The following is a 24,650-nucleotide window of genomic DNA, read 5'->3' as shown; positions in this document are numbered from 1 at the left end:
AAAAATAATGAAAAATCTTAAAATAATTACTTTGATATTCCCTAAATTTTAATATTTGGAGGAGCATATGCTAAAAGAATGTTTTTCTAATAAAGGTTATTATGACTAAATTTTAAACAAAATATTTATTACACTGTAGACTGACCGTCTCAAATTTCCCTCCTTTCTTCTAACTTTGTCAAATTTTATCATCAAGTCTCGGGTTCAAAGCCCATGTGAAATTGCTATTCCAAAATTATGTATTGCCAGTCTTAATAGAAATTGGCCGCCAAATAACTTATGAATGAAAAAAATTATGTTTTTTTTTTAAATTTTAGCTAATATGAATGATGTCTTCTTACTTGCCTATAATAGTAGATATAGACAATGAGAAGGCAAAACTTTCAGATGATGAACCAGCTGAGCCGGTTGCTGACGACGGAGAGCTTCGGCCGGACAACAACGCAAACTCCACATTCAGCGATGGTGATGGAAAGGAGGAGTCGCCCGTGAGTGATTATTTAATCAGAATACGAATTTTACAATACTTTTTTAATAACCGATTTTGATACCGATTGCGATACCGACTACAATGACTGCTTACAGAGTACCGGAAAATATGTTATAGCTTTTTTTATAGAGCAGAGGGCAAACGGGTAGGAGGCCGATTCTTAAAAGGCCGGCAACGCACTCGCGAGCCTTCTGGCATTGAGAGTATCACTTAACATCAGGTGAACCTCCTGACCGTTTTCCCCTGTTCTATAAAAAAAATAACGCCAGAGGGCTCGCAATGGACGTGGCCGGCCTTTTAAGAATTGGTACGCTCTTGAAGGAAGTCGCTGGCTTTTTTGATGATAAGAATAGACTTCGTCGTCTCCTAAAGCGGGTTACAAAGTTCTATCAAAGTATTGTAAACAGTTTTTCTTTTGGCTTAGAAGAGTTTATCTTCAAGTCCAATGCTGACCTTACCTTTGCAAGTAAAAATTGCGTTTAAACTCTTTCATTCGTTAGTTCACTGTATTTCGATCGAGATTTCATTTTCGTCGCAACCGCATTTGGAAGAAAATGCTTTGAGAGTGATGGCACCCTCCAGTGGAATCGCTTTCTCCCCTTTATTTAAAAAAAATACTATATATAGAACACTAGGCAAACGGGCAGAAGGCTCATCTGATGTTAAGTAATACCACCACCCATGGACACTCAATGCCAGAGGGTTGCCGGCCTTTTAAGAATTAGGACCTTAAGTCGAATTGGTTCGGAATTACTTCAGTAGGCAGCTAGTTCCACATAGCGCTTGATGCCATGTGAATAGTGAAATATGATGTACACTTTTGAACGTTTGTAAAAGTAATTTGTTTAATCTTTACTGCCAGTCAAATCGTAGAATAAAACTAGTAAAACTCGAGTTTCTTATTTATTATATTTCTTTATTAAAACAGGCACAATTTAGTCACTTAATACGGTGTATTTGTGATGGACTAACAACGCCAACGTATTCATTGCTTTGCTACATGAAAGTGTATATCAATTTGCAAGTTTTGGGAATCTAATTAATTAAAAAAAAACATTATAGCCAAATACTGCTTCTTGTGAAATTCTAAAATTTTAACATAGTATAACAGAGAGACGTAGACTACTAGATATTATAAGTATGCTTTTTATATGTTGGCGTTGGTCGTAAGGATGAAATTGATGGAAACACAAGTACATATTCATATTTTCATGTGTAAATAGCCTAGTTAAAATCAAAATAAAACAACAACTTTTAACAAAATATTTATTTTATGCAGATTATATTTTATTATAGGGTAAATATGTTATTTTTAATACTGCGTTTTATGTGCTAAAGCTTTAAGATTTTTTTCCTGAGTCATTATAGTTGTACTAGCAGACTGGCCAAGTGTTGCTGTGGCTAAGGTTTTTATTATATTACATACGTAGTAGTAAACTATTCAAGGGAAACGGTAGGAGAACACCAGTCATGGGAACCACCATGCTTTATTGGTGATTATGCCATTAAATTGTAGCTTATGTGAAACGGGTACTTTCAACACAGCGCCATCTGTTAGAATTCTGAGAATCAAATAATAAACAAATTTTGCAATAAAATAATATTGTGGATATGTAAGCTATCCTATCTTTTAAGTTAGATCAAACTGCACAAAGTGCAAATTTGATTGAAATCGGTTCTGTAGTTAAGGAGTCCATAGCGGACAAACAACGTGACGCGTAATTTATATACATATATATATTGTCTCTTTATAAACGTTGTGTAAAAAAAAAACATGGCGATTAAAAAGAGTGGCGGAGAGTTTATTGCCAGTTCTTCTCTTCCGTTCTACGCCCTTGATTTGAAACTGGCACTAAATGTAAAATTAGAAGCATTAATGTGTATTTCTTTACTGACAAGTCATAAGTGTACACTGTACAATGTGTTACCCATATGATTAAATAATTTTTGAATTTTGAATAAAAAAAAACAATTTTATAACGTCATTTGTTATAACGAAAATACTCTCTATAACGTAAAATATGAGTTAAATTTATTTGGTTTAACCGAATACCCATACATTAATTCCTCCCTCCCTATATAGAAACCTCTCTATAAGGAATAATAATGTTCGGTCCCTTGAAATTCGTTATAAAGACTTAACACTGTATTAAGATAATAGATTTTAGAAGTTTTATTTAAATGACTGATTTCCACTTTCTATAGAGCAAAGCGGGAGTCGAGTACGCGAATATACTCCGCGTGATGGGTGGCCTTAATGAAGAGATTAAGGCGCTGCGAGATCGTCTAGCAGCGAGCACGGCGGAGAACGAACAATTGCGGAACATTCGAGATGATTTGCTCGCAACCACCGAAGCTGCTGACCCTCCGGAGACGCATGACGCAGCTGCCTATCGCGCTACGATTGCTGATCTGCAGGTAAATAATTTCAAATGTTTATTAGTAGGGGCCTCATAGCCTAGCGGTCTTATTAAGTGGCAGCTAGGTGATGGGTACCGGGTTCGATTCCCGGTTCGAGGGCAAGTTTTAATTTAATTTAAATTTGTTCTCGGCCTTTGGGAGGGTTGTGCGGTACCGGGCGAGTGCCTAAACCGCACATGGAGGAGACGGTCGTTTCTAAAGACAAGTACGAATTATAAAAAATCCTATACTTGACACTGGCTATTGCACAAATCTTGCCAGAGCCATAAAAAAAAAGTTTATTAGTTGTTGTAGAATGTTGGCCTAGTGGCTTCAGCGTGCGACTCTTATCCCTGAGGTCGTAGGTTCGATCCCCGGCTGTGCACCAATGGACTTTCTTTCTATGTGCGCATTTAACATTCGCTCGAACGGTGATGGAAAACATCGTGAGGAAACCGACATGTCTTAGACCCGAAAAGTCGACGGCGAGTGTCAGGCACAGGAGGTTGATTACCTACTTGCCGATTTAAAAATGAAATGAAACAGATTCAGAAATCTGAGGCCTAGACATAAAGAGGTTGTAGCGCCACTGATTTATTTTTTATTAGTTGTTAATTCACTAAAACCTAAGTATAAGGTGATTTTATAAAATCGAAATTTATTAATAGCTTATTAGCGATGTCCAGGGTGGGCATGTTTTTTTTTTAAATTGCACATAAAGAAACCACTGCAACGCGCGATTGTATTTAGTGATCCAGGTATCATATTAGAAATATTGATGATTAAAAACAATTGCTAATCAGGTTTGATATTATTCCCCATCATCATTCTAGAACTGGTGAAATTGTTTCCTTAAGCAGTCACAAATACATGATTCAGATGTATTGTTTCGTTATGTGCAATAAGAATAATACAGTCTCCATGACTCGGAGGTATAAGGTTCGATTCCCGGTGAAACAGTTTCGGGTTGATGTATGTGCATCACGACAGAGGACATATAAGAAATATATTAAAACTAGCGTCCAAAGTGCTTGTTGCCTTATAAAATTCTATTTTGAATCCTCCATCCCACAAAAATGTTATCAAAGTTGGTTCAATAATTCAACATTTAACGCCAAGACAACTAGCAATTATAATTTAACTACAATTGCGTTGTTGGTAAAATATATGAATAACGTTTGGCTATTGACCTTAAGGTATATGAAAGAGAAGGCAACATCACCATCTCTCTCTTACATTAGGGTGTGGTCTGGGCGTGGCGTTACGCCCCCTGTACCTTAGTTTCAAGGGTGATTCAGAAGATTTTTGTTATGAAAATTATTGATATATTGGTGTCTGTGATTGCTATAAACTTGTCACCTTAAAGTTAATGACCTTTAATTAGTAGGTCTTATCTACTGTGTTTTATTTATTACATTGTTTTTAATGATATACCTCTTTTGTTCTTTGCCCACTAACTGTTGTGTTTCTCTTGTGATAAAGAGAGATTATAATAATTGGCATCAAACAAATTTGTAAACTAATTCCAAGCTCCTATTTTAAGAGCTTTTTACATACCAGTTTAATTTTATGTGTTACCAAAAATTTTTTGGTAACACATAAAAACTATTAAAAGAGGACACAAATAAGGAAATAAGAATAGACAGAAATTGGGCTTATGTCAGTAATTAAATCATAAAATTTCATTGTACTAATGTACAATAACTTTTTATTAAATTAAACATTTATTTATTTATTTTATTCCATATCATTATTCTATCTTTACAGATATTACTAATTCGATAGAACGACACAATATTTATACCCACACCAATTAACCTAGATAAAAAACATTAAATAAATATATTTATATACCTATATATAACATTTAGTTATATGTGAGTGAGTGTAAGCCACTGATAGTGTTTAACGGTCAAATGTCAAATGATTTGGGAAATTTAAGATTTTGATACTAAATATATTATTTTTACTTTGGAATTTCTTTGACGGAATTCCAATCATTATACATTGTAATGTAATTGTACTGTACCTATTTATTTTATCCCCCAGGCTCAGCTTACACGTTCCAACGTAGCGGAGGAAGCGAATCTCGCAGAAATCAAGCGTTTGGCCTCAAACGCAGCTGAAATGCAAGCGGAACTTGCCTTCCGTCCCACACGTTCCGACATCGACGATCTGACCGCAGTAGTGGGGAACCTCCAAGCCGAGGTCCTGGAAAAGGACAATTTGATGAAACAGCTACAGGACAAGACTACCCTCGATAAAACAACCGAAACGTCGAGATCTCTCGAAGAGTTGAGACCCGAAATAGACACGAAACAAATATCCGCCGATATAGACGAACTGTTCAAGCTGGACTACGACGATGACGACACAGATTCAGTCGCCACAGAAATCAGCAACGAAAAGAGTGTCACGAGCGAATACGTGCGAATCGACGACGAGCAACGCCTACAAGTTACGATGCAGAATGGCAGTTTGCACGCGCTAGAGGAAGAGCTAGTGAGAGCCAAAGAGAGATGGGAGGAGATATCCGCGGAGAAGGCGAGGTTGGCCGCGCAATTGGCCACCTTACAGAATAAGCCGATGCGTGTGGATATCACGCACCTGTTGGCGTTGACTGTGCCGATAGTACTGGCGTGTGTGTTTTATGCTCTGTTGCCCTACATCTCCTGATTGACGGCCACCTGGGATCCACCCGGGTACGCTTAGCCCAAGACACTCGATTGCTCATTTTTTTCGGGATTAAACCGATCCCGTATCAGATTTAATAGACACCAATTGACCACGTCCAAAATTGATAATCTTTATATATATAATTATTCTGTGAGTGTGTATGTCACTGAACTTCTCTCGAACGACTGGACCGATTTTGATGAACTTTTTTGTGTGTTTTCAAGGGGATCTGGGAATGGTTTAGATTCACAAATCAGCCCGGCAGGTGGCGCTGCAGTCGGTACTTTCATACTTTAATATCCTAATAGCTTGAAATATCATGCAGGACAACGTCTGTGGGGTCCACTAGTTTTCTATATAGGTCTAATAAAACGTGGACTAGAGACCGTGGTGTGGTTTCAATGTAAAGAAGGTAATAGTAACAATCAAGGTTTAGTCAACGTTTTATAATAAGGCAATAACAAATGAATGTCTAGAAAACAAATGAAGATAGCATTTGAAAAAATATATTTTGAAATGTTTTTTTTTTAATTGTGGTCTATTATTTGAATCCGATATCGGGATTGGTGATGAAAAGAATTTCCGTGCCGAAGGCTCCCTTCGAAGGCTGATTGAGTATTTTGGAAGTGCCATGTGACGTATGAACGTTTCAATGTATAGTTTTTGTATAAATTTGTTGATATGCCATAATAACTGTATATTTGTTAAGGCCTAAATTCGTTTGTATTAAGGCTGGGGTAATGTTACAAGGTTTCACTTAGATGCAATGCCTATAATTCTCATAATTTGCATATCAAAGACATCTTGAATTCTTATTAATTAAATGCTTTAAACGTATGCCACAAATTCAACGGTAATTCTTCTAGAATTTGGACAATTTACATTGTGCAAGACAAGGTTTGACGTTTTGAAATATATGTTCAAATAAGAGCTTATAAAATTGTCTATGCCACATCAAAAGAGTTGGCTTTATTTAAGTATTTATATTTGCCTCTAATTATTCCTAGTAAAGTCATATCAGCCGGTCAATCGACCCCTGAATGAAAAAGAACTGATTAGCAAAATTGCCAGTTATACGAATAAACGAAAATATTTAAATTTCGAACGACTCCTAAATTTGAAAATCGATTGGAATTAGCTTTGCTTTTTAGATTTCGAATGCCGACTTTAAAAATACGATTAAAATTAGATGAACAGCAGTGTTTTTTTAAATTTCGAACAACGTCTAATTTAAAATAGATGAAGGCTGGCAACAGTGCTTCTCAAAGTGTAAAAATCAAAAGCTTTCTTAGTATTGCTGTATGTTACTTAACAAGCTGTTGTAAATGCCCTTTTAAATTTACGGACAATTTTTCATAATTCGTATAATAGCGCTTGGAGTATCAAACAACTTGTCTACTAGGATAAATAGAACTAAATTAAGATGTCCATAGTGACATAACATAGGGTTTTGGTCTGTCATTAAAAATAAATAAAAAAATCTCATTTACATATCACGAGGTGTGGGCATTTAAAATCTGTGGCGAGTTTTCGATTTTTGCATTTTCTAGTCTTAGGGTAAGATAGTCGGGTCTTAGCGCTCAGATTCCCATAAGTCAAAAGCCAAAACATTTTTGACAGCAGTACAAAGCGCTAAGTCTTGACTGAATTTTACCATAAATGTCTTATATTTTATACGTATTCGAATTTTATTTCCCCAACCATTGCACTATTTTTTAGACATTTAACATATAGATTATTTAGTTGCAATACTCTTAGTTTAGATTTTTTATATATTTTCATGCTTCGATGATTTAAGTTAATATGGGAAGAGTATTGACTATTATTTAGTGAACAAACCTAACTTACCAAAAAATATGAAAGTGAGGGTTATTTTGCTTAGAAAGGTAAGTGTTAATACTTTTCCTGAATGATTCGTCATCAAATGGAAATAGCGATTGGTATTGCATCGTTTTGAATATGTTTTGAATGATGTAAAGTGCGTTTGATCTCGCTAGAGGTCGCACGTTTCGTGATGTCAACGCCAATAGAGTTCAATTCGTAAATATAGTTAGGGATATTATGTACCACGTTGAAAAACTATCATTTAATTTATTTTAATTGTTGCACGTATTGTTATGTTCGATGTTTTATTTTGCGTTTCACTTTGTATATAGTTAGTAACCCTTAATTTCGGAGTATATTTAAAAAGAATAATATCGCATTCAATGTGGATGTACTGAAAATTTATTGGAAATAATATTGATTTGTTTAAGATTTGTTTTATTTACAACCCCTATCAAAGATTATTAAATTTATTATTGCTGTACTTTATATTATTTTAATGGGATGTTAAAACATTTTACGCAGATGCGTATTATCTAGTCAGGACGTGACGAGAAAGAAGACAAAAATCCTAGGTATCGAAATTTATTTTGTTCTATATACAAGTTTTATTAAAAGAATTTTTGGTGAAGTCAGGTAACACTGCAACAACGTCTATGTATAGACAAAGCTGATGCAGTCTTGCTGAGATCACGTCGTGCTCTCTGGAGTGCTTCCTGTTCAAATGCCGAGAAATTATTTTAATTCACCCGGTGGCAGGGTTCAAGAGAGTAACATATGCCAGCCCTATCTGTGGACGTCCACAGATAGGACTGGCATATGTTACTCTCTACTCACGTCGTGCCTCCCACCGTTCTCAACCGAGTTCCACTCTCAAAGCGTCTCGCGGTGGAGTAGCTGAAGGCGAATTTTTGCAAAAAACAAGAGAAGGGGCCAAACCCGAAAGGGCGGGAGTCCCGACAATTGTATAGAAAACTGGACCGATCGTATCTAAACGAACTAGCAATACATGGTAAGGGAATGTTAGGAACCTTTAACAGACCGACCGACTGAAAAGATTCTTACTGAACTTACAGGCAATAGATAACCCGGTAGAACGAGGCTGCTTTGCTGGGATGGAGTTGTCACGGAGCTCGAAACAATAGGTGTTGTAACTCTTGCGATGGCGTTACTCTTGCGGAAGCTTAGGCCAATAAGGAGCGGTGCAGACATTGATGATGAAGAGTTTTCGACCGCTAATTTAATATTTATTAAATGAAAGCTACTTGTCTAGCAAAATAATTCTTCTAAAAAGAGATGTTTGATGTGTCTGCTGTTTTAAAATTCAACAAACAATTTTGAATGATAAAAATATCTTTCTATAATATTACAGAGAACTATATAGTAAATATATAAATATTTATCTATAACAAATATAAAGAACTACATTTTAGTATATAATTTAATATTATTTAGCGTAAAATATAACTTTACAATCATTGAAAAACTCCGTCGGATCTTGAATATTTCTTGCGGCCGTCGGCGCGCGGTGAGTGCTTAGGCATATAAAAACTTATCTAACAGGTTTTTACATTTTGATAAAACTGCACATTAAAAAAATATTTCCGGTACAATAACTTTAAAATTACAACTATTCAAACATGCGAACGTAGAAAATTTCTATCATAATAGCTTAGTTATAAAAATATGGTTTGTGAATCTGGTGACAGTTCTTCCTTTTTTTTTCAATGTCTTCAATCGGTGTAAATACGTATAAGCGATACAAACGGACGAAGATCCCACCGACCCGCTAATGTCGGCCGAGCTGAGAATTTCGTCCGGGCGTAGCACTTGATACAAATCTTCATTCTTCTGTAGTTCCTTCTTCACTCTTATAAATAATAAATGAGCCACGTACAATTAAACACACTTAGCAACAGTAACACAAAAGTAAAAAAAGGCCTTAAAATAAATGAAACATTAATTACTTGATGATAATTAGCGTGTTGGTTGCGCGAGCGCGAGGTAGCGCACAACTAGCCGCTACCTTCCGTCGACCTTCAGAGTCGGTTCGGAGCGAGCGATTGTCTGAGGAGCGTGCGGCGCCGGCGTCGGCGGTGAACGAACTCACCTTGACAAATGCACCATTTGGCATTGTTCGCGGGAAAACCGGCGGCCTTGCGCACACCGCGCGCCGCCGCTCGACCAATCGTGGGCCTTCGCGCCACAGCCTGCGACCGTTTTGGCGGGAATCACTCCCCGCGTTCTCCGTTTGGCGCGAGTGTCGTTCAGCGTCAGCGTGCCACGGTTTCAGTGTGACCTTTTAACACGAAACTTAGTTTATTTCTATGCGGGCGAGCTGCACAACAATTGAAAAAAAAAACAAACATTCTAGTGTATTAAAACGCGTGGGTATGCCGCGCGCCTAGTAACTATACTAATTACGTCGTCATAATTACAAAAGTGATGTTGCCGTCCAGTTTAATTATTCAATTAATTGTAGCCCAGCGCATTTCGCCACGAATAGATAGTGGTTATCTGGTAATGCTTCAGCGACTTTCACGCTGTGTAATGAGTCAAAATATGAAGCGGTAGATTTTAAACACACGAAAATATCTTAAGTAGGTAACATAACGTTAAATATTCACGGTGATTAGTGGAGCTGTAGAATTAAAACATTTATTGAAATTTAGACTTTTCTAGTGGAAAATAACACTTATTCGATTTAATTTATTTTTTTGTTATACCTTTAAACCCATATTACTATTTTGTTATACACAAATACAGAAATTATGTTAAGAAAAGAGTTCATCAATCATCGTTCTCGTTCCCAATTTATCGTTCGTTATAGTGAAGTTTTAACAAGTAAAAACATAATGTTGCCAGTACTAAACATTGTAGGCGGCAACGAATGCAGAGTTATCCAAAAATAAATGTAGATCTATCTACGCCTATCGCGTCGCCTACAATATCAATGTATTCATTATTCCAATCATTATCACTTGCAATATCTCATACTAAAAACCTAATCGTTGAGAATACAAAATGCAATTAAGCGATATTTTTCACAAAGGCAACGACGCGTGACAATTTTAATAACAATTTGTTATTTATGGTTTTTAAGCCTTTCGATGAGTGAGCCCTAGTGGTTCCCCGATGAAACAATAATTTCAGGTTGGTCAGATGAAGTTTTTTGTATGATCAACGTAGAATTTTACTTTATTGGGACTTCAACAAAATATTTATGGCGAAAACGCTACCGTAGTGCTACGACGTAGCGTAGTCCCTATTGGGTTTCGGGAATAAAGAGTTAACTTAATAACACCATTTTCTATTTTGAAATGCATGGAAAATTTATATTACATTTTTATACAGCAATTTAAAAACCAATTAGAATATCATTAATTTAACAATATATTTGAGCAATTCGCTGTTGCAATTTTAAATTGTATGGTATCCTTTTGAAGGATGCATTAATCAAAGATCTGACTCATTATGGCGAATCGCAGCCAATTTTAAATTAACTACTTATTATTTTATATTAGTATGTGTACCTTTTTGCAAGTTTAGTCTTGTAAAATATGTTTTTAGATCTCTATACTAAATGTTGAACATTTTACCATATAAACTAACCTAGAAACGTTCCAAAACCATAGTCCAACAAAAAGGACAAAATCATGTTTTAGGTATAAAAACCGTGATATGATATTGATGTGCCGTAGATAATCGTTTTATTAGAGGACTATTTGCGAATCAATAATCTAAAAACATAAATTTTTTTACAAATATGTATCTCTATGTCTCGTATGAAGTGTCTTTACAAAGAGAAAACTAAAACTGACCTGTCGTTTCTAAATAGCTAATATAGTTCGCAATAAGAGGCAAAAAGTATAATTTGCATCTGAATAATCTTCATCCCAAAGGTTATTCATATTATATGTGCAAAGTGTGTCGTCTAGACACCGAGCCCTGCGCCGACGCCGGGTCAGCAGCAGCCATCGTGACTCATAACTTGCTTCACAACTTTCGTTCTAAAGGTCGACGGAGTGTCGGTAACTAAGGAACATTAGGTAATAAACTCATGGCACAAGATAATCGTAAACATTAATATTGTATAGATTTGTTTTAATTTCTATATCGATTGTAAGGGCGTGTATCCAAATTTACATTTAAACATCCCGTAATCTGTTGCTATGATATAAGGCTAATTCTTGATACTATCGCCTGTATTTAAACAGTGATAGTTCCATGGTCTGGAACCAGAACATTAAGGATTTTTGATAAAATTGTTGGTGTCACTTAACAATTCTTCGTATATAATCGCTTTAAAAATGACATCATGGTTTTAGACAAATTGCTATAATTATTTGAAAATGTATAATAACAATGTTCGAAAAACTCGGCTGAGTAAGTGCAATTGGATACTTAGTTATAATTGTTATTCAAATGTTAACTGCTTTGTTATCATATTGTTATAAAATAGCAATCCTAAATACCAATTAGATTTATAATTTGAACATTACTAATAAGACACATAAGGCAAGTGTGATAAGGACAAAACATTAATTAGCTAAGACGCACGTCTTAAGAGAAACCATAAATATAAATTATTATTTAAAACCACGTCTCTATGATGTTCCAAATTCGAATTGCTAAAATGCAATTGAATTGTCCCCATATCGCCTCAAAATACTAAGTTAGAGCCCGTGTACCGATGAGTCAACGTGTCATTAACCCTAGCGTCATCGCTTCAGCCTGCCATTATATTTTACGCCGCTTTTTATACACGTTTTCTAGATATAAAATTGGAATCTTAGAACATTCAGGAAGGTTTTTATTACTTTCTTATTTCATGCGTTACTAAATGATGTTTAAACTCGAAATGAGTATGTGAGACGTGCAGAGTTTTACTGGATTGCCTACAAAATCGAAAATAAATTAGTATAATTGATCCAACTGTATGACTCAAATGAATGTTCACGTGGCAACACAATTTCAGCTATTACCACGGTATAGATAAATGAAGTTGAAAACGCCTTTGCCGAAAGTAGAACCATCTTCTACCATTTCCTTTAAGACATTTTATGCAAAATCTATCAATTTTAATTACTTATTCGTGACACGCTTGGTATTTGCTCAGGTTTTAAATGAATTAAATTTTAATGAAATGAATGAAGTTTAATTAAAAATAATATAAACAACATTAAATAACCAGCTTCAAACAACTTAGTTGCTAACAACGATTTTAACTATAAACCCGTTTTTCAGCGAGTTGGAATAGGTTTTAAATTATTACCAACTAACCGTGGCTCTTACAACTAAAATTCTCCTTATTTAAAAACTAAACAAAAGCTTGAATAAATTACTCAACATTATATAATCTTATTACACTTGCATTATGATTTTTAGTCACCTAAGGTCCATATTGTAACTCGAATTTGTCTCAATATTGTCGAAAGCACTTTCAAATATGTTGAACTTTATACAGAAAATGTTTGACAGCTCTTGAAGCTTGATTTAAGTTGGAAGTTCTTGAACAGTGTTTCCCATCCTATTAGTGCCATGCCCCATCTTAGCCTTTATAATATTCTAATGCCCCAAACCCATAATTTTTAATATTAAACAATTTGATTGTTCACTGTAACAGAGGAAATTGTTAACGAAATAATAAAAGAACCGAAATTCTAATTCCAAATAGTTTTAATGAACTTTCGAATATCCCCCGTAACAAATTGCCCCCCTGTGGGGCGTGGGCCCAACGTTCGGAAACACTTTTCTAGAACATTCGACTGGACCTTCGACTGTCTTGAGTCTAAAGCTAATTAAATATTCTAAGGATCGTAATTAGCATTAGATGGCATTTTAGCCATGGTTTATAAAAAACTATAATAACATGATAAATATATGAATTGTAATATTTGAAAACCTAATTGCGTACCTACAATTCAAACGGTCGGTGACAGACGGGAGTTCGCGACTTAAAAATCTATTTAGAAAAGCTAATGCTTTATTATTCAAAACCAATTCACTTGACGCACGCCAAGATCCTGATTTAAAAGTCAATAGGTTCTTGGAAAACAAATTTAAGCGGTTGTATTGACCCCAAATATGGTGTTCATGTCCTTCCGTTTATTCAATATTTAATGTGCGACCCACGTACATATAGGGATGGGTTTAATAACTTTTTATGTGCGCATCATATCAATGAAACATTGCTAATATACAATATTACTATGATTAAAGCGAATTAAAACTTTAGACTTCTATACAGATATAAACAGCTAAAGCAACCACGATTGCCGTAAAGCATTTAAAATGTCAAATAATTCACATCAAAATTACATACAATAAATTCACGTGTGTATCAAAGAGGTTTTATTACATAGGTCTAGGTAAACTTGGCTATGAAAAAGAGGGACGGCAACTTTCTTGATAATTTTTCTCGTCCCTCATTATGATTAATTGATATTTTAATGTTATAAACACTAAATAAAGATATTACATTTATGAACCTACAGCGTTCTTAATTTGAATTCACCAAAGAGAAAACTATCTCCAATAAATATTTATATATATTTTTATTATATTAAAATACCGGAAAAAATACCTTTTGGTATCAACATTTTGAATACTTATTTCTTCTCATTTATGTGGGATCCAGTATATATTTCGCTTACCATACATTAATTTCTACTTTCATATACATTTAGGATGTGCTTTAGTTTCCACCGTCTTCTATGAATCGAATTGACCTGGAACAACACAAAACATATTAAAAGTACTGTTATGACATATATAAAGCAAGATTTCCGCAGGCTTTGTTATTAAGTACGTTTCTTAAAAACCTGTCGTAACATAGCGGATATCGAGATGATAGTGGTGGTATGTAGGACTTCCTATTTATGTTTTGATTATTCAAATGACCATTTAATATTATTAAACACTTAATAAATTCAATATTCATTAGCCTACTAGTTGAATTAATTTGTATTTCGCGGAATTGTTCGCGAAGTATGCATGGCGTCAACTTGAGTCTGATGTCATCAGAATCGTTCTGACTCAATGTTGTTTATTCGCTAATACGTTTTTTCAACAATTTTTTTTTTAGAAAACTAACTAGTGACTAACTACAAAGTCGCCTAAGAATGAGAATTGAGACTTAGCGCTGACAGCTCTTGTTTGCCGAATCAAATACGCGCTCCAACGCTTACCATGCGAACCAAGTTCTTCCGTTTAGCCTATCAATTCTCTATCTCCATCTCTCTCTATCTGTCAAATTTTCACGTTAATTATACAATAGCTTAGCTAGGAATTGGTAAAAGTTTTCGAGCATGTCATTCCGTGATTATTGCATTTGGACTAATAATAACATTAAACTGTTTTGTATTCATAATAATCATTAGTTAAATTTAAATAAATATACATAAAATAAAATAAAAATCTCAATATGGATTTATTTGCAAGTAGCTAGATAAAATAAACAACTATACATAATGGGAGCAGTGGCAGTGTACTTTAATGCTCGTTGCCGTCATTTTAATATACGTTGAGCGATACTATCTACCATTCGCCTAACCTTAGACAAAAAACTAAAGCAACCAATGCCCTATTACAACAGGGTTGTAAACTAAAATGGCAATGGGCTGGTTATACGATACCTAGACAACAGATGGAAATTAAAGACAACACGATGGAAGGGACCAAAAGAAGAGTGGACATGCCATAAAGAAGGTGTGCTGATGACTTGATAGAAATAGCAGGAAAAGACTGGCAGACTAATTGGCAAAGTCTATCATCTGAAAAGAGTTGGAGGAGGGAGCAAAGAAGTTGGGAAGACCCAAGAGGGGTCCATATTCACAGGCAACTAACATATTACAACAAACATATAGCTATAAGTAAATGCTAACTTGGCTAGCTTTATTATTATTAATATGTACAGTCAAATCACAGCCAACATCATTCAAGTTTTAAATTGATAATATTTTTAGTAACCAGCTCAGAGTATGGATTCTTAAACCCTTTTAAACATTTAGCAATAATATTTCTCAAAGTAAAAAGGAGTAAAAAGGATGTGTCAGACATAAGACGAGCAAGTTCTATATATATGAAAGCTATTTATAGATCGATCGCGTCGATACAGCTCATTAGTCGCGAGTCTGCAATCTCGCTTTTAATTCTGTTGAGATATTTAATATGCATTATTAAAATATCGGTTCCTAAGGACTCTAATTTGTATTATTTTCATACATATTTTTTACAAAGAATACATTTATTTGAAAAAATAATGAAAAAAAAAATTTGGAATCTCCTTCTACGGTATTTTAGAAGTCGAAACAATTGTAGAAAAGTAAATTTGGGGCTTTGCACATATTTTAATTATTATTCCAAATAAAAGCCTTGCCACCTAAATCATTTAATATGTTGTCATGCAGAGCAAACATACAACAAATATATGAGTATTAATAAACATAAGAAGAAGAGATTTCTTCTTTTATTCTGTTATTATATTATATGAAAATAACATCGTAACCATGGAGACATGAAATTTAATCCACAAGTTTTAATTAAGTCAGATTTATATACATTAAACCTTATAGATAAATTTTTGGGTCACATAGCAAGATAGTGAGTGTATGTACACACATAGTGAGCTCTATATACACTCATGGATAGAATCAGTGGAACTGACCTTTTATGGGTGAAACCTTATAGGCCTCAGATTTCTGCATCTGTTTCATTGATAATTTTTCTTTATGGGAAAGTCAGCTTTTTGTTACTTATTGACTTTAGTCTTGGGTATAGATCAGCTTTTGTATGTAATTAATCACAGACTATATCCAAGTACAGTTCCTTGACAATGATTTTTTATCTTACAAGTGTTTTTCCCCCTTAAAACGGAAGGTTTTTACTATATACTATATCTTGTATGTAGTTTGATTTGGTTTGGTCTATATTCCATGGGACGCCGAACTACCTGGCACACTCCAAGACACTTTTTGAAGTTATACTTCTTTTAGCGCATTAGGGAAAAATGATGAGAGTAAATTTTTACGATACGCGCGCACCGGACACCCTAAAGTTTAAGCTATAGTCAACATTTTATTTTGTGATATTTGAATAAACTTTATTTAACTTGATAATGCGTTATAATAAAACTTTCAATGTGTTAAATATCTTTTCTCTAGTGTTAGTTTCGTTTTTTCTACAAAGGTAGAATACAATTTTTGAAAAGATTTTATCTTGTTACGCCAAAGAATTATAACGTCTGTACATACACGTTTCTTTGCAACAACAAGCAAGTGTTAATTGCGTAATAGAAGAAAATCTTGAGGGTCAGCCAAATATAGTGAAAAACTGAAATTCAAATTACAAATAACTTTAAGAAATTTTCGAATAGCTCCCTTAACAATCAAATTGCCACTTTCTGAGGAGTGGGTTCCATGTTGGGGAACACTGATTTAAAAGGTGACATTTAAGGATATTATTAAAAAGAGTGACAGAGAGTATATTGCCTCTTCTCTTCCATTCTACGCCCTTGATTTGAGAACTGGCAGTAAATGTAAAATTAGAAGCATTTAATATATATTTCTTTTTTGACGTTCATAAGTGTACATTGTGTTAACAACCTATATGAATAAATGATTTTTGATATTTTTTTCATAACCTACAATGCATCGCGCAACAATATGTTAAAAACTGAGTACTTGATCCCGTTATTATTTCTTCATCGGGATATAATAACAATTTGTGGTAAAAGATTTTCATACAGTCGTCACTGTCATTAATCATTAACACAAATCGAATATCGATTGGCGCCAAGGCGAAGGCATTAGACGATAACCTCATAGATATCTAATATTATCAGTTTGTTTTGTCACCGCCTCACCGGCACCAGCTGATGATGTCGTGACGTCATCGTCAGCTGTCTCACGGTGTGAGCGGGATATTTATACCAAGTTCTTCGAAACTCTTGGGAGACATTATTTTAATTATAAACATCTATGTTAAAGCAAGCAATAAAATTGTATTAATAAAGGGTTTGATTAGCCATATAATTTAATGTAGACTTTTTTCATCTTTATGAGCCAATAGTTCAACAGTAAATACGAGAAATATTTAAAAAAATTGTATTTTCTTAAAATTTAATATTATGCCTTAGGTATGTGTGGAATTAATTTAAAACGATTGCTAGAAGTGTCCTTTAGAAGTGTGATTTCTGGTAAAGTCAATACTTAATTTTTAATTTAGCCATAAAGATTATAAGCGTTTAATAACCAACAGAGGGATACCAGTTACTAAGTTATTTAAAATTTAAAAATAGAATATAAATTATAACAGATGTTTGAATAAGGAATATAAAAACCATAGAGTAATTTAATCTGTGGTTTTCGCTTATTGACAACTGTATGTATTTAACCATAACTTATGAAACACGATGAGTTAGTGTTATGTTGCATCAGCTGTTGAACAGGTTCCGACTGCATTCCTGAGGGAACGCCGACACAAGTCAACTTAATTGACCATAACACAAAAACCTGACAATCGTTTGAGCTATCTGGATTGACAGCATTTTTTTCATAGATCCTAGACACATTCAATCAAGACACAGCTGATGGAAGCTATTAAAAAGGCCGATGTTAATGTTGCAAAAAAAATTTAATACAAATTATTAAAAAAATAATTGAAGCATACATCCATTTACTTATAATGTTTCCCTAAATATTAACTTAGTATCAAGGAATATTATAAGTAGTAGTATTAGTATTAAATATATATTGCTCCAACCACACACACACACAACAAATAAGGGTAGCTACATTTATTTATAAATTACTAGCTGCCCCGGCGAACTTACGTTACGAAACCCATTTGACATTGAACATTTTGTATTGGATTTTTTCTCATAAATCTGTAAATTTTTACGTCAAAAAACATTAAAATCGGTCCAGCCGTTATACAGGGTGGCTAAAAAGTCGTGGATCAAACGCAAATAGGGGATAGATGAGATGATGGTCAGCTGATGACCACTGTATAAGTGTTCGAACCCGACTTTGTTTTATTTATTAAGATTTGACGTTTTTGTGTTCTATTAATAAACTTGATTAGTTTTAAGTGCCTTATTAAACCATTATTTTGATCTTTCCTATCCCTTATAGTGTTGAAAATAGATTCAGAATGTTGGCAACAAATATATGCAACTTGCAAATATGCAACATTGTGAGAAAGCAACAGGTGGATAAACACGATCTCACGTTTGGCTTTGGCTGGTGTTGCCATTAATTTACAAACCAGATGACAAAATAGATCTACACGTGTCTCATAAATCTGGAATAATGCAAATGAGGGGTATAGTATAAAGCAACAAATTTATGTCGTCAACTTCGTCTGTAGATAGATTTTTGTACATATTTAAGTATAAGTATAAGTCACCTGGACTTAAATGTAATACAAAACGTTTAAATATTCCAAATTCAATTATTTGTTATGTAATTATATTTTTCAATTCCTATGGTTTACCCTAAAAAGAACACTTTGAATTTCATTTCACACATTAAAAATGTATGAAATGGTAATCACGAAGGCCAGTGCATTACCAATCTTACCCTATTCCTTGACTATTACTGTATATGGTCGGTCAAACTTTCGGTTGTGTCACTGTCAAACTCATGGTAAAATAAATAATACTTATTCTACTCCCCTGCCATTGTGTCCAGAGACTTTTTCTATCTCTAAACTTCACATCACACGTCTCGCGAAATACGTCCCGGCTACATCGGTAATATTTTTGTTTACAATATTCATGGGCGAGCCGGGAATACTTATAACTTACATAAGCCAAAAATTACGTTATAAATGCAAACACGCACTCATTACTCATTGTCAATAGATGAAACAGTTATTATCCTCGTAACAAAACTTTCAACTTATCTAAATTAATGATGTGTTGAACGTGGAACAACATTATGGTCGTTTGTATCGTTTTATGGGTGAGTAATATCTCCCGGTAATTCGCGAGGGCTACAAAGGTAGTGCCGGAAGCATCGGAGATGTTTTAGTCGGCTGGCTACTTTAAAAACTTGAGACCCTGGAGTAGGCTAAGTGCCATATACAAAATCCAATGAAGAGTTCATTCTTACTCCTTACTATATTAATGCAACGAATAGTTAATAAATAAATAGTTTATAAAATAATGGGAATCCTAGTGTGGGGGCCAGTGCACTTTACTTTATCTAAATATCTTGTATATTGTGCATAATAAAGTTTTTTCTTTCTTTCTTTCTTTCTTTCTTTTCTTACCTAGGGATACGTAACGCATTTTCATATTAGAAAAATAAAGTTTCTGGTTGACAGCATCTAAAACGTAAAATAGTAAGCACTGGAGGTGGATTTGACGGAAAGAGTGGGTGAGTGAAGACCTTGATCAAAGGTAGAAAGAAGATGAAGATAGAAATACTTCCCACATACATCTGGGATGCTTTAACAATGTGCAGTGTGGCCCGTATCACCTCGACGTCCGCCGTTCCACAACTGAGCGTTTTTCAAGGCAGTCTTTGCCGCGCACAACCACTATGTGGAACCAGCTGCCCACTGAAGTATTTCCGAACCAATTTGACTTAGGGTCCTTCAAGAAAAGAGCGTACCTATTCTTAAAAGGCCGGCAACGCACTCGCGAGCCCTCTGGCATTGAGAGTGTCCATGGGCGGCGGTATCACTTAACATCAGGTGAGCCTCCTGCCCGTTTGCCCCCCGTTCTATAAAAAAAAAAAAATGCGGAGAATGCGCCAGCTTATCTCCGTCTAGGGTATTGAAGAAAAAAAAATTTTTTTTGACTATTATACAACAAGAAACGCTTTGTAATGTTTATGCTATTTAACCGTCATTTAATTTATTCCAAATTCAAACTGATTTTTAAACTGATAACCTAAATTTGCTATCGCAAGGTTTTGCAAGATTCGATTGTAGATAACATGAATTTTTGCTTAGATTAGATTTGGAACTCTTTAGAATAAGATAAATTAATTGTTTATTTTATTAACACCTGATTCTCTCAGGAATTGGGGCAAATGCATATTTACGCACATAAATTCAACTTCGCAAAATCGATGACCAAATGAGCGTAATTTTTATATAATAAGCAATATAATGTGTTAGATAAATAATAAGGGAATGGTATGATTCCAAAGACAACTGTGTATGCAATTTTGATATAGTTCTCTCAATAACGGCTGATGTCGCAATCTTTGGATGGCACAATACAAAAACTTAACAAGTGAGAGTTACAGAGAGCTGAAGTTCAACGTTTAATGATATCTCTTCACTTAAATTATGTTACTTAGGGAACGTTCAAGTATTACGTCATGCCATTTTTGGAGATTATTGATCTCCCCCCCCCATGTAACGCGCCATAAAGTTTTTCTGTACCCAATAGTAAAACGTTTCGTGGCCACCCAGTGACTCTTTTTATCTAAAAGTTACTATTATGTGGTGTAAAGTACTGGAAAGTCGAAAATAATATTAACAATAACGCGTAATTCAATCCCCGCCCCGCATCGTAACGATTTACAATAGACCCCCCCCCCCCCAAATTCGTTACGTAATACTTGAACGCTCCCTTATTTGAAAATTCGGACTCGAATTGAAGTCGTGCTGAACACCGATAAAATCCTGTTTTTTCCCGTCGAATCTATAAACACAACTATGAACATTAACAGGAAATAGTTAAAAATTCGAACGAGATAAACTGCACCGCATTTTCTGGCCGTTTTCCAAAATTTTCCGGAAAATCTTTCAACTGATGTTACATTCTTTCTAAATATACTTGTGACGATATATGACGTTGGCTGACGAGTGAGACGTCAGTAATCACCGCCCATTGAATCACGCGCATACTAATCTTAGATAGTATTGTTGTTCGGAAAATATTGTTAGGTATACATTTCTAATATATCCATTAAAAGTGTATATGTTTCTTTCCAATATACACTAGCGTGATGATGCAAGCAAGTGGAGTAACCAAAATTCTGAATCAATTAAATTATATTATATATCTGTTTCCAGGAATGATTTTTTAAAGCAATAAATAAAGGCACGTACACAAATGCCGTCGACTTTTAGGCCTAGGAAATATGTTCACGATGTTTTTATCGTATAAGCAACGGTAAAATTGTAAAAAGGAAGAAACATTTCAGTAATTCAAACGCTCATCAGTGTTGAGAATCGCGTCTCAGGCAATTACTAGACTACTGATGCGTCTAACATAGCTAAGTTTCAAGATTATGAAATTTTTTTAATGAATTTGAGTATTCAACATATAATATAAAAATGAAGTTTTAAATTTTCTATGAAAATGTATCTTATTTTATTATTAATGCGCATTTTATTTCAATGTGTCATTTTGCATATTCATAAAAGAAAGTGATTAGGTTATCAGGGAGCATTTAGCCTTATTTTAGCCGCAGAGATAACTAGATAACACAATTTCCTTGAATTGCGAACATGCGTAAACTTAACACACTATACCTAATATAAAAACCTATTTATCTGAATTTTTTTTAGACGAAATGAAAATCGGGAATTCGAATATTTTTCTTTTACTATTTTACATTAAAAAGTTAAAAAAATCTATAATAAAAGTTATAAAGAGGAAACGTTTGTATGTTTTTGGTATTAAACTTTGAAACTGATGTAATTCTTTCACCAGAATTTATTTCAAAGAAACATTACAATAAGCCTAGCTAGGTGCAAAACACGAGCCTCCATCGGAATTAAAACTGGCTCTATGAGTCATTGAGTAGGGTCTGTGGACACGGTTATGCTTCTAGACTATGATTTCTGGATATTCAATTTTATATTTCTGCTTTTAATTAGTGTATGTGATTTGTATGTATAAGGAAAGGATAAACATAAGTCTTGGATGGTTTTATTTTAATGTTTGTGTAAAAATCGTTCAAAATAATTAATAAAAATAAATTGTTATGTTTTCGGGTCTCCTGTTGCACCAACGAAGGCACTGCTGTTTTTATTAACTAATTATGTAATTAAATTTAAATAGTTCTTTTGTTTTTATTATAAACATATTTGACATAAAAAATCGTGAAGTTGGAACATAAACATTACAAAAATTTTACATTACTTGAGTAGTAAAATTAATTTGTAAAACTTTTGAAATTATTAAACAATTTGCACCCATTTATTACAGTACTAACTTGTTTCTTGCAAATAAGTTATCATATTTAGTATTCTCCATTTTCTGTTTTATATAGCATTTACATTAAAAATTTCCATCATGGATAATGCTCTCTCGAACCCAACGACACAATATTTTCAAATGAAATGAGAAAAATGTACACCTTAATGTCTAAATTAATCTTTAAAATCCACAAGACAAATCAAATTCCATAAATTCATCGAAAAATCTTACATAAAATCTAGAACTTGAAAATAAAACAGGTATAAACCTGTGTACTGTATGACCGCAACAAGTCTGGACATGAATCTCAGAGGCGGATGCCCTCCGAGGGACCTCGTCACTCGTGCGATAGTGTTTGTATTATAAAATATCTCCATGCAAGTTAGTTTTACAAGGTTATAAAAAAACCATACATTGTACATAGTTAATTTATATATTAGTATTGAGCATTGACGTATCTAAGGGATTCTTTATATATCCTGGGGTGGGCACGAACCACCCCTATTTCGGGTACACGAAAATTGGGCGGGTTTTTTAATAACCTAAAAACGCGTTATATCTAATAACTCCGTTCTTGGCGCTAATTACCTTTTGGCGGGATTTAGATGTGTCAAAAATGTTGGGAATTTTCTTAAAATTTGATTTTTATTCACACTGAATTGAAACTTATAAGTTAATCGAAATTAAACTAGTGCTAATTGTATTTTCCACGTGAAAATTTTTATAGGTTTTATGCCACGTACCCACGCGTTACGTAAGTTATCGTCTCTTTTTTTTTTAAATATTATGACGAATATTCAACTAAACGTGTAGCATACTTCTATTATTTATTTGTTATCAGTGAATTCGTCGAAGCTCAATGATGTTTGCCGCGCAATGTTTGACGTCACACGATGTTGAGTAAAATAATTATAAATTCTACATGTGTAAAAATTGCATTTTGACATGTAGAATATGAATTTTATTTCAATAAAATGGTTTTAAAAAAATCTCGGTTTTTGTGAATATTTTTAATTAGTGTCACTAATTTATTGTACAAGAATACAAAAATATTCCAATAGCTACTAGCTATCACAAGAAATTGATCGTTCGCAGTTATACTGTTACGACAATTTGCTGACGTCACGGAAATTTGTTTTCGGTAATTTTCGTTAGCAAAGTTCTACGAGAAAGTATTGTCGATCCAAAGTGGCCGAAGAAGTTTTATTGTTAAATAAGATTTATTTTAGTCAGTTGCGGCGTGAATGTCCGCAGCGGAATTTCGGGCCCGAGGAGTCCGTTACTTTGTTGCGGCTGCGGAGCGAGAAAAGCCGGGATATGGTGTTGGTATCGAGAGGAGACCCTGCATAGCGACAGACTAGAACTTGTTGCCAGGTGGCGCGTCGCCTTCGAGACACTGCGACGCGATCCTTATTATTTGCACAAAAGGAAAATTCGAGATAAGTCTGAGTCACCGCTGTCGACGTTGTCATTAACTGGCAGTAATTTGAAAATTGTTCTATACTTTTTTCGGTAAAATCGACAACTCACGTCGCATTCACTTACCTTGAAAGGTCAAAATCCACGATACCATCCATTAATGATCCAGCCATGGCCTTAATCACTGACCTCACTGCATAACACCGGAAACCGGAATAAATGTGACACTAGAACCACAAGCCGGCGATTAGGACTCCACAGTGGCACCGCGGCGGCGCGTGCGTCGGGTAGGACTGTCGCGCGCTCGCTCGCGGAACTGAATGCGCCCGCGCTCCATTTGGGTCACTGTCATTCTTTGGAGGGGCGGAGTGCGGACGTTCGATTCTGAATATTGGCGTCTCGCGAATGTTTCGTCTCTACAATTAAGCAAAACTAGCGCCATAGTTTTAATTTCTTAACTTTGTCATATTCGAAATATCAACACAACTTTAGAATACATCGTTTAGAATCAATTGCATATTATCATAGCACTCATTAGGGCCAAACGGAAAAGTTTCGTGCGAGGTTTTCTCTTGTAGAGTTGGTACCACTGTTCTTCGGCGCGGGCGTTTTCTCTCGACGTGCACCAATGCGCTGGCTCCGTCAATCTCATGACTTATCTGTAATTTTTGG

The 24,650-nt window shown here is 34.6% G+C and overlaps 1 protein-coding gene and 1 long non-coding RNA gene across 9 annotated transcripts in view; one reads left to right on the top strand and one right to left on the bottom strand.

Moving 5' to 3' along the window:
* LOC125049017 (sarcolemmal membrane-associated protein) overlaps positions 1-7,820 on the top strand; it is a 24,892-nt gene extending 17,072 nt beyond the window's left edge. For 4 of the 5 annotated variants that reach the window (XM_047648012.1, XM_047648011.1, XM_047648014.1 and 1 more), the window contains exons 12-14: positions 355-488; positions 2,696-2,908; positions 4,940-7,820. In XM_047648012.1, the coding sequence (XP_047503968.1) occupies positions 355-488; positions 2,696-2,908; positions 4,940-5,566 (974 nt within the window). In that variant the 3' untranslated portion in view covers positions 5,567-7,820. The remainder of the gene's footprint in view (positions 1-354; positions 489-2,695; positions 2,909-4,939) is intronic. The other variant, XM_047648015.1, reaches the window with a different exon arrangement.
* Positions 2,775-24,650, bottom strand: LOC125049019. 4 transcript variants are annotated; one of them, XR_007116932.1, is made up of 5 exons: positions 24,105-24,637; positions 13,977-14,121; positions 11,212-11,425; positions 9,501-9,689; positions 2,775-2,902 (listed from the first exon to the last, which is right to left on the bottom strand). It is a non-coding gene; the product is annotated as an uncharacterized LOC125049019 (long non-coding RNA). The 4 variants fall into 4 exon arrangements; XR_007116930.1 differs by having other exon boundaries at positions 13,991-14,121; positions 24,105-24,629; XR_007116933.1 differs by lacking the exon at positions 2,775-2,902 and adding an exon at positions 8,063-8,106 and having other exon boundaries at positions 13,991-14,121; positions 24,105-24,650.

This window comes from Pieris napi, chromosome 4 (assembly GCF_905475465.1).
Source record: "Pieris napi chromosome 4, ilPieNapi1.2, whole genome shotgun sequence".
Taxonomy (NCBI): Eukaryota; Metazoa; Arthropoda; class Insecta; order Lepidoptera; family Pieridae; genus Pieris; species Pieris napi.
This window is presented reverse-complemented; position numbering and strand designations above follow the sequence as displayed.